This window comes from Vigna radiata, chromosome 4 (assembly GCF_000741045.1).
Source record: "Vigna radiata var. radiata cultivar VC1973A chromosome 4, Vradiata_ver6, whole genome shotgun sequence".
In the NCBI taxonomy this organism is placed as follows: Eukaryota; Viridiplantae; Streptophyta; class Magnoliopsida; order Fabales; family Fabaceae; genus Vigna; species Vigna radiata.
The window spans coordinates 1,670,375-1,681,737 of NC_028354.1; the positions used below are offsets into that span (position 1 = coordinate 1,670,375).

The 11,363-nt window shown below is 34.0% G+C and overlaps 2 protein-coding genes across 4 annotated transcripts; one reads left to right on the forward strand and one right to left on the reverse strand.

The window, feature by feature from the left end:
• Window positions 1-3,815: 3,815 nt before the first annotated feature.
• On the forward strand, window positions 3,816-4,738 carry LOC106758891 (light-harvesting complex-like protein OHP1, chloroplastic). The gene is made up of 3 exons (XM_014641893.2): window positions 3,816-4,077; window positions 4,194-4,316; window positions 4,446-4,738. Exons 1-3 carry the CDS (start codon window positions 3,919-3,921, stop codon window positions 4,512-4,514), a joined length of 351 nt encoding a protein of 116 aa, XP_014497379.1. The 5' UTR covers window positions 3,816-3,918; the 3' UTR covers window positions 4,515-4,738.
• A 1,210-nt stretch (window positions 4,739-5,948) lies between these two features.
• On the reverse strand, window positions 5,949-10,696 carry LOC106758157. Of its 3 annotated transcripts, XM_022779565.1 has the most exons (13): window positions 10,396-10,695; window positions 10,166-10,298; window positions 9,993-10,066; window positions 9,647-9,693; window positions 9,403-9,565; window positions 9,292-9,336; window positions 9,017-9,218; window positions 8,846-8,910; window positions 8,650-8,750; window positions 8,079-8,139; window positions 7,928-7,975; window positions 6,168-6,331; window positions 5,949-6,100 (listed from the first exon to the last, which is right to left on the reverse strand). In XM_022779565.1, exons 1-12 carry the CDS (start codon window positions 10,604-10,606, stop codon window positions 6,168-6,170), a joined length of 1,314 nt encoding a protein of 437 aa, XP_022635286.1. In that variant the 5' UTR covers window positions 10,607-10,695; the 3' UTR covers window positions 5,949-6,100. The 3 variants fall into 3 exon arrangements, with proteins under 3 accessions (XP_022635286.1, XP_014496581.1, XP_022635287.1); XM_014641095.2 differs by having other exon boundaries at window positions 5,949-6,331; XM_022779566.1 differs by lacking the exons at window positions 5,949-6,100; window positions 8,079-8,139 and having other exon boundaries at window positions 6,194-6,331; window positions 10,396-10,696.
• Between the last annotated feature and the right edge of the window lie 667 nt (window positions 10,697-11,363).

The following is an 11,363-nucleotide window of genomic DNA, read 5'->3' on the forward strand; positions in this document are numbered from 1 at the left end:
CCAACCTCCTCTCACTACCCAATTGGTCACCGGAGATGGTTCAGATGTCTGAACGCATCATACTCACCTTCGGCGCTAGCACATATGACTAGTCACAAGTGATTGGACCAGGCCAGGACTGCTCTATGATCAGGGATGTGCCAACTCAGGTTTTTAAGTCCCCTCTATCTTACCAACAAAGAAAGGCTCTTTTAATTAATTTATTTAAGTTACCTAAACTAGTTTGTTGTGCTCTAAACCTCAAACGCCCAATTTTTATATTTTACCCTCCTCTCACAGTATCCTGAAACAGTACAGATGCATCCAAGTACTACCCAAACGATGCTAATTAAAAGTCTCACCCAAAGCCTTTCCAAAACATCATCAATCATAGTCAATAACTCCTTCAGAAATAGATTAGATTCATCAAACGATGCACATGAAATAAATCACAAGCTCTTCCTTTACGCAATCAAGCTCATACCAGAGCGCATCAATTCAACAATATCACATTCAATTTCAGTCAGCAACTCAATTCAAAACAGATAAAATTCATCACCATGCCAATTCACAGATTTATACTCTTCATCAGTTTCACAGTCTCAGTTTGGGCATCCAATAAGATTAAGGTTTAATCATTCAGGAGGTCCCTTTTTTCGATGAGAATCTCAATTTGGTCTCATTCCTTTTCGATTTCTCAATTGGATCCTATTTTTGTAAAAATTACAACAATTAAACCCCTACTGTTAAATTGAGTCTAACGACGTTAATATATGGTGACATGGCCTGTTAACGTGGAATTTTATTTTTTTATTAAATATTTAACTAAACCAATCCTTGACATGTCATCATCTTTCACCTCCCAAAACCCTAACATTTTTCCTAATCCATCATCGGAGCACTAGCTCTAACGCGGCCTCAAATTGCCATGGGAATCTTTCATCACCTCCACCACAGATTAACATCGATGGACCGCAGCACTCATTTTCTCCACAAAGATTTCAGGTCAAAACCCAAATTCACGATTCTAGGTTTCTTGCATGGTTCTTTTATTACAGGTTAAGGTTTTGCGAATTCTGGGTATGGAACTCGTGGTGGCGCGATGAAAAATGGGTTTTGTGATGTTCGTGAGGAAGAATGGTTCATGGATTGCTTGAGTGCGATTTTGTGGTTTCCGGGTTTCTGCGCAGGTGCACATTGGGAACGAAAATGGAGGCTGGCTTCGTAGTGGTGGTTGCTTGAGGAAGATGGAGGCGTAGTTTACACAAATTGGGGAGAGAAATTTGCGATTGGGTTCGGTGGATTCGCTCTTGAAGAAGAAGATTGGTTGCGATCTAGGTGGGTCACGGTCGTCCGATTTAGTTGGTCTGCGAGGAAGGGTTCTTGCGGTGGTCTGTTAATGGGTTTCATAGTTGCAAAAGAGATAGTGGGTTTTGTTCGTTATTGGGTTTTTCTTCTATATTTAGGTTTCTCTGTGTGCAAATGGATGCTCATGGTGGTTGTTTTCCATGGTCGTGGTGTTGTTGCGATAGAGAAAATGGTTACTGGTGTGAACTAATTGCGTCACAGTGGCTTGAGTTCATGATGAAATTGGTGGTGCTGCCATGGTTGATTTGAGAGTTTCTAGAAATTGGGGTTAATTGGGTTTCTGATTTGCTGCAGGTTTCTAGTGGAGGATTTGGGAAGCTCATGATTAGGGTTCTTGAAGAATTGTGGCAGCACATGGTGGAGCTCGTGGTGACATGTTGGTCCGGTGAGATGGTTGTTGATGGCGGCACAAGGAAGGAAAAAGAGAATTAGGGTTTCTAGTGGAAGAGACGAAACTTATGTGGGAAGATCTGATGAGGTGGCTACCTCCCATTAGTTGATTGGGTGTGTAGTGTCACTTAAAGCCAACATCACCCTCCACGTCAACTTAACTATAACGCTGTTAAGTCCAATTTAACGGAAAGGATGTAATTGTTTCAATTTTCATAAAATAAGGACTTAATTGAGATATCAAAAAAGAACAGGACTAAATTGATATTCTCACCGAAAAAAGGGACTTAGGGAATGATTAAACCTAAGATTAAAAATTTCAGGGCAGCTTCACAAACACATCTTCGACATTCAACATGCAGTTATTTTATAAAATAAATTCCTAAAAAAATAATCAGCTCCCCTTACCTGGGTTTCTCAAAGAGCAGCTAATTTGAAGATGCCCTGACGGAGTCTCACCAAGACAGAACACCTAGTACCTATAAACCCCCATATCGGCAGCAGAAAGTGACTCTTAGAGCTATGATTTAAGAGGAATTAGAAAGAGGGCAATTCTAATTGCATAAAATCAGTAGAACCCCCAAATCCTAAGTATCAAAATAGTGGAGAAAATAGGAGAACCACTTACTGGAATGATACGGAGAAACTATTCGGTTCAATGTGAAGCATTTGTCGTTGTGAATGTTTAGGCACCTTCAAACTAAATATTAAACGGTTCAATGAGCTGGGATTCTAGAGAAAAGGCAGAGCAATTATGTGAAAGGGTTTCTAGAGAGAGAAGAAAAATGGCTAAATAAAGAATCTGATTTTTAGAGAAACCCGCTCTAAATCATGTGCCCTTAATCTTTATGAGCTGGACTGCCTAAACATAAGGCCCACCAACCCTGGCTTATTTTAAGGTCTTACAAAGACTAATATAAAATAAAATTTAAATTAAAGTAGAGTTTTGTGAGATAAATTCACATAATCTTCTCTCTCTATTAGACTATAAATGAAAAGGTTCTGTTATGAATATAAAATTGTATGTATTTGAATACATTCAAATTTCAAATTCGATTAAAATGTTGAAAGCATATTCTATTTTAGTGTCTAAATTAGGTTTAATTTTAATTTTAGTCTTTAAATTTTATAAAATCCATAATTTAGCTTATATATTATTTTTTACAATATTAATCTCTAAAATTTTAATTACATTTAATTTAGGTCTTTGAATATTTTTAAATGTAATTTTAGTTCTTTCATTTTTAATTACTCATATATTTTTTGTTGTAAGTTCAATTATCATTTAGTTTTTGTTACTTTGGACATGAGATAATGAAATTGGAGGAAATACACATAATACTATAATTTGATGGTGAATTAATATGTTTTTTAAATTACAAATGGAACAAAGTTATAATTAATTAATGATTAAGGGATCAAAATTGCGCAAAGTGGGTTCCATGACCAAAATTGTAGGCAAATAAAATTAAAGGACTAAAATCGTGGGGAGAAATTTGAAGCAAAAACTACAAAATCTTTGTTTTAAATATAAGGATTATAATTACAATTATTAGGATTGAAAAATTATTAGTCACAATTGGATGTTTACGGAGTCAAATTTGTCATGGTGAAAAATGTTGTTAAATGTTAGAAAATAACTAGTTCTAGAAATCGAGTTCCCATTTATGAACAATGTTGTCCAACTTCAAAAATCCACTTTGGAATTACATTATTCCAAAGTCAAATTCCAAAAAAAATATTCCAATTTTCTTTCAATTTTTTTTTTTAAAAAGAAAAAAAAATAACGACAATTCAACTCTTCATAAACTAAATTCTAACCATTTTTCCCATGCTAATGATGTTACTATTCGAAGATCTTAAATGAAATTCTCCCCCATAAATAATAAATAAGTCTATTACAGAAAATGATATTAACAATATTCATTTACAGAGTTTGTTAAAAATCGATTATTAGCGAAAGACACGGCTTAGACAAAATTTCAGTGTTTATAATTTTCGAAATAACCAGATATATAGCATTACCCACCACAATTATAGTTACACGTAGACAATTTCTCACTCTCACTTGCTCCAATCTCAACCACACAAAAAACAAAAAACAAGAGCAAATAAGAAAAGAAAAAAAAGAACTAGATAAGCCACAGGAACAAGCACCGGTTGTGCTTGTCAACCATAGCCATGGCAACTTCATCTACCACTTTGCTGCCATCACTCATACCTGCAACCACCCCATCAATCAACTCTCCAAAAAATCAACTTTTTTTGCTTCAAAATCGTTCTTTAAATCGATCCAAAAGGGTTTCCCTCGTTGTACACGCAGTCAAGCCCCCTGCTGGTGTAAAGCTTCTTCTTTTGCTTCTTCTGTCATTCCCATTTCTTGTTGCAGTTTTTGTTTGTTGTTGATGTTGTTGGTGATTATGAAGCAATTGGGCATGTTTGTTTGCTTCTTTTAGGTGGAATTTCCAAAAGTTGAGCCGCAGTTTAAGCCTCCGTTTCTTGGGTTCACTAGGACTGCAGAAATATGGAACTCTAGAGCTTGCATGATTGGAATCATTGGAGTTTTTGTTGTAGAGTTTGTGAGTACTGATTTCATGTGTTCAATCATCTATTAACATGTTAAAATAATCCTTATTTTTATTTTTATTTTCTTACCATTCTTTGAGCATAAACATTGGCTGAGTTTAGTTGATTGTGTGGTTTTGCAGATAATAAACAAGGGAATACTTCAGGTAATTGGGGTTGATGTTGGCAAAGGTCTTAACCTTCCTCTCTGAACAATTTTTTGGTCTGTGCGAGTAAATGCTGTCATATATAAAGTCAAGTTTAACTTTATTTTAATGGTTTCATGACCAAATTTTCAACTCGCCTTGTCATTTGAAAATCTTTGTAATCTTGTATGTGTGTACACAATCTTCCTTAATCTAAAATCTGTGTTGAGGTGAACTTCTGGTGTTCTTTGGTATAATTAAGTAATGCCAGTGTCATTGAATGCTGTTTATCTTGGTTTGGTAAACTGAATTCAAACTGCGTGGCAAGCTTAAACCAAGTTATTCACTCATTAAATTTTGAGACATTGTGTTTGTACTAAATGTTTTGTTTAATCATGAATTTTAAAAAAGTAATTTTTTATGCGTACCATATTGTAACTCCAAAGAAATAATATATTATTAGATTAGATTTGCTAGTGAAATTACAGAAGCAAAGCACGACCTACAATAAAAGAAGTTACAATAACTATTTCAACGAGCATTTTCCTAAAAACTTTTAGGAAAACAAAATAAATTTATAAACTTTTAAAATTAACTTATGAGTAAGTTAAAATAAAATTTATAGAAATTATAGGATAATTTCTTTAGAGTAGTTTGTGTATAGCTGATTTAGCTATTGAAAGAGTAAATTTTTCAATTTTATTTTCCTATTTTGCTCTCCTAAAAATCCTTTAAAAAAATTGTGTAAATATATCCATAATGAAATATAAATATTTGACAAAAATCACGAGTTTATGTACGAGGAAGATAGTATTCTCTTTAAATTTTAACTCTTTAAGGCAAGAGCCTTGTATTATCAATGTTGATCAATGACCAATATCATTGACATGGCATTATCATATAATGAAAAACATTGTTATGATAATACAAATATTTAAAAATTAATATAAAATATAAAGACATTTTAAAGATCAAAATAAATACAAAATGAATATTTTATTTAAGGATTTAAACCAAAAATGTTAAATTTATCAGATAAAAACGTGTTAAAGAAAAAATTACCGAAAACTCAATAAAATCAAGTGATAAGTAACGTAAAAATATCCAACATTCTTTTATATCCAATTTGTATTAACAAAAAAGGTCCTGCTATTCAATGTATTTGGAATGATAATGCGACTGTAAAAATTATTATATTACACTTTTTTTATTACTGACATTATATTACACAATGGTTTTTCACTATATTAGAAAGTAGTTTCAAGGTTGTCATGGGTCTTTCAACTTAACCCTGCAATTATTTTTTTTTCAAAGTAGATCACTACTCTTTTTGTGTTGAAAATAATTATAAATATAAAATTACGAAACCACATTCTGATTTTTCACCACGTAAGTGTAACTTCCAAACACCTACCAAATCAATAGTAAGAATGTCAATAAGAACATTAGTAATTATTGAAATTCATAACCACGTATCAAATTTCAGAAGTAACAAGGAAATTCACATTAACCTGCATAATTCAGACTCCTCATAGCTTTACTTCACTGTTGTAGATTAACAAGAGTCTTAACTAGCTTTGCTTTCAAAGCACAAAGCTTTTCATAAGATCATTTCATAAAATATTACATAAAAATTAGCTTTTGTCATCAATTTAAAAACATAAAATCAATAACGATTATAAAGTGTAGCAGCAAAAGGATACCCTGAAGAAGGACGATTTAAATAATCCTACTAATTCTAGTATCTATGACCTTCGCGTCTGTGTCGAGAGCATCAGCAAGTGACATCCTAGGGTGTTTCCACATAGACTCGGCCAAGTTCTTCATCTTCTCCCCTTCATCCTTTCTATTTTCTTGGACACTAAGTACTTCTGCATATGCACCTATAACATTAAGCAACATTTAGACAAGTCAGAATAATCTACAGCCATGCACATACAGAGCCTTAAAATGGAATATTAAGGCATAATGTTATTCAGTGGGGACTAGTCATTCCTTTGGCTTGTGTTTACTGTTTCTTAAGGTTAACTAACACTCTGAAGATTGCATTAATGAAGATGAAGAGAAAGACCAAAAATACAATATTTCAAGAAGGATAACAAGGTGCATAACAAAAGAAGATATTCTTGCTCATACATGATTTTTTAGTTTTTATTTTTCATTTCTTGAACTCATAATATGTAGGATTTATCATTTCCTTTTATTTGTAAAACAGGCGTAAATACGAACTTTCAGCCTACGCCATAGTCAGACCTATTAAGCCCAATAAAGCTAGAGGGTGACACTATAAAACAAGGAAAAAAAGAGCAATTTGAAGTCATCCATCTCCATTCTAAGCACAACCAGGTTTAATCACTGTCTTCCCGGTGAAACCCACTCTTTTAATTTCCAACATTGTTCTTAGTTTTTTCTCAGCCATTGTGTTTCTTCGCCACTATTGGGCTACCACCACCCAACCTGTCTCCCCACTGCACTATAGTTGTCACCGTCACCATTGCAGCCCTTTGGACTGACAACCACCACTGCCACTTCTCGCCATGCATGGCAGCATGTCCAACATCCTCTCTGGCAACAATCACCTTCATCGGACTCTGCCTTCACTCTTTCTTAAGATCAAAGTTTTTCATGTTCTTGACCTTACATAGACTTCCTAATGATTATTCACATATTCATGATCAAATTTTGGGTTTTCCAGCTGTATCTAACTTTATTTCCACTTATTCCATCCTATTGTGTGTTTCGGGTAAGTCAACCATTGAAATACCTTCTCCTGTCACCTATGTTGACTCTCCGGCATTGGTATTCAGCATTGGCAATCATGAAAAGATTTCACTACCTACACAACAAGTGGTTGAAGGACAAGTTGCAGTATGAGCTCTACTTTAACTATTGTTAGATATCTTAGATTATTAGATATCTTAGATTATTAGATATCTTAGATAGATATCTTTTCTTTATCTAATTACTTTATTATTATTTTTTATTTGTATTTTTTATTTAGTCGATATTTCTTTTATTATATTTTCTATACAAGAGAAATTAATCTTATACATAATTTTTCACTATATTCAATATGGTATCAAATCCAGGTTCCGATCCCAGGACCTATGGGTGATGTGTGTGCTACAGATGCAGTGCAGCATCATCTACCAAAATTAAATGTTAACATTTCTATGTAAGATAATTTTAAACAGTAAAATTAAATTAATTTCAGTAAAATCAAAGGATCACTATGCCTTGTACATGCACAATGGAATAAACAATTTATCACTATAACATTTTCTTTAGATATTTGGCTATCTCAAGGGCTTTTGCAGGCTCAATGTAAATGTTAGCTTGTAAATTCTTCAAAGAATTTTTCTACAATATAAGACTGGTTCATTTTAAAATAACAATATTTTGAAATACTCCAACACACTTCAATCAGGTTTTGACATCCTAGATTATAGTACTGTACTGAATTAAAGACTCTGACATACCTCTTGCAAGAGCGGCTATATCACTTCTATCTACAAATGGTGCAGCACCTACACAAGAAAAGTTTGGTTTCAATATGCCTTTACTATGTGTAGGTAGATATTTTATAGACACTACATGGATGTCCGGAATCAAACGGCACAACAATATTACCTTCAGTCTTGGTTTCCTCTGATGGATCCTTCAAAATATCTATCACTTTTCGGTAAAAGCCCTGTTCTCCAATTATAATTATTGTTTGAATTAAATAATATTTGTTGGTGATCAATTAGGTATACAAAGGGAGTGAAGGGGTCCTAAATAATTTAAGCAGATAATGTGTTATAAGTAGCAGACTACATTAGTCAGGTAAGTTTTAAATATGCATCTAAATTTGTTTCCCCAATGTTCATTCATACAGAATTTTCAAATTCTTCTATGAAAACAGTGGCACTGGCCTGACACTCGACCAAAGTAGGCCAATCAATTTGTTAAATACACAGTTCACATTTCTGCACAATCAAATAATGATATTAATTGCATATAGCAGCAGAAATAGATTTCACTTCATAGCACAATGATTTAAATGAGAACACAACCAGATATAAAACATCCAGGGGCGTCCCATTACTCATTAATCACTGTTATTTTTATTTTTGGAAAGCAGCAAAACAAACAAGCCTTTGCTATAAGTTAAAATTGATTAAATTTGTTGCTGACAATTTATATATTGGAGAGTTATAACCTCTTGAATCAACAGCGCACTTGAATGTTCCTGAATTGCTTTACGCCTATACATAAGAGCTAGGCTTGCTAATACGGCCGCCACCAAGGGATGCTTAGGGTCTCAACAAATAGACAGCCACCATACATTAGTCAATATACCATTATTAAGCTCAATGATAAATGCTTAGGTAAGAAAAAAAGAATGGAGAAGTCACCTCCATGGGCTTCCTCTGCCTCAGTCAATGCCTTTCCCAACTCATGCTCAGCCCAGTAGAAGTCACTGAGACAACAGTTATTAGTGGTATATAAACACCCCAAGAGTAACATAAAAAGGAAGGTAGCAGCACGGCTAAGGAAAAGCCAACAGAAATTATTATTAAGCCTACCCCATAAGTGCCTCCAACTGTCCATAAGCACACATGGACCCTACAAGTAATTGATTCGCACTCATGTTGCCAGCCGCTAAGTATGGATTGCCAGCCCTTCTTATTTGAGTAGCACCAAGTACAACACTTCGGTAAACTTCTTTTGCCAGTGAATAGTTCCCCTTTCTATGTAGGAATTCTGCATATGTTAGACCAGCAGTACCTACAAAACCAAAAATCAATTTGGTGTCGAAAAATGTCAGCTACAGTACCTTGAGAACAGGAGAAGGAGATACCATCCCAATACTTTTGATCAATAGGTTCGTCGAAGAATTCTTCAGCTGCATCAAGCACATATAAGCACCATCACAAGTAAAAGCAATGGACAAAAACAACTTTAACACAACCTGAGTCAACATTGCCTTTGACAAGTTCAATCAGCCCTTTCAGTGCTTTAGCACGTATAAAATGAGCCACAAAATCTCTTCTTTGAACCTCAAAGTCTTTTGCTTGCCGTTGATTCTCAACAACCTTCATGCACTTGTCAGCCACCGCTGCTGCCAAATCATCCTACATAGAAAAAAGTGAATAAACAAGAATAATGCTGCAAAATGAAGCCAAATATTTCACAATTGTTTTGCAAGTACCAACCTTCCCCATCTCTAAATAAAGCCCAGCCTGAGCTTCAAGAGCACCAACTACAACAAAAATCCAACATGACTCAAAGTCATTGACAAAAGTGATGTTAATATAGTAAGTGTTAGTGGCGTACTCTCTAATACTCCCTTTCTAACACATTCCTTGTTGTTGGTCCAAATTTGTTTAAAACTAAGGCGGGGTTAATTATATAAGGAGGGCATCCCACACAATTTTGTGATTCTCACAAATTTCAGTCAATACTATAGAAAGAGTGTGATGTCATTTCTCTAATAATACTAGTAAGAAAATAAACAATAACAGTAACCAACAAAACGGGTGGAAAAGCAAAAGAAATTACCCCTAACTCCCAAATAAGAATTGGTTAATTCTTGAACATCCTCGAGCTTTTCTATTGCTTCAGTGTACTCTCCTCTAAATTCAACGAAAAAGATATCTCTAATGAGTTCAAACAATCACCGACAAAATTGTCCAACATAACAACTAACACACCAACTAATCACAAAGGATTACCTTTCGTACAAAATCGTGGACCTAGCAAGCATAGCCATTCCCTTCGAATTCTCGTGCTTTGAATCCCTGCCCTCAGTTAACTCACAGCTAAGGCAGTGCTTCAACACACACAAACCCATCCGAAACGACCCAACTAAAGAAATACACCCGAAAAAACAAAAAGACGTTAACTTCGGCCGAAACACACAAATGGGTCGCCAAAAAACACGGCTTTTGATCAAATAACTCACGTGATCTTTCCTTCCTCCATTGATTCACGGCGTAGTTGATCATCCTAATGGCATCGGGGACGACCATGTGGGACTCTAATTCCAAGCCAACGGTAAACGGTCGGAACGATGAAATGGGAAGAGGAGAGAGGTTAGTGGGGAATGGGTTTGCTTTGAGAGCAGAGGAAGAAGAAGAAGTTCTTGATGATAACTTCGCTGCTATGCGAAACATGGTTGAGTTTGGTAGCAAAAGGTTGGAGAAATGTGAGGTTTCCGAATACTGTGTGAACGAGGAGAAGGAAGGGTTTAGGGTTTTTAGGTTTGGAGCATGATATTTGATTGAATATATTAAAATATTATTTTTTTTATTTGATTTTTTGTTTTTAAGTATACTTTATATATAAAATAACTAAATTATAAAAAACAAATATGACATGTTAACTAGTTTTTTATGAATAAAAATTAGTTGGATCGGAAGATGAAGTTGGCTCACTTTGTTAATCGTTTCCCTATTATTCTTATTTTAATATTATATATAGTATTTTCTTTATAATATCAAAATTTATTGGTTTAACTATTTAAATCTTCTAATTTATTCTGTTGATAATCATATTTTAAAAGTTTAGGTCTTTGTTTAAGTTCAACTTGACTAATTTAGTAAGGGATAAGAAAATATATTTGTTTTCCAATGACAAATATTATACGTTGAATAGTTTTGATGAAGATGAAGTTTTGATGATGTCCAAATCAAGTCAAGATTTATCAAGATTCATGAAGATTCTTTGAAGACTTATTTTTGTTATGAAAAAACTTTTGTAATAATTATAGTTTAATTGTTTAGGACTTAGATTTGTAGTAGGTTTTGATTCTTGTACCTTTATATTTTGTATTTGTTGTTTAGAATCAAAACTTCCCCGTTTTAATCGATTAATCCTTGATATAATCGATTAAAATCGTTGCAGAAGCCAAAACCCAATCAGCTTTGGAAT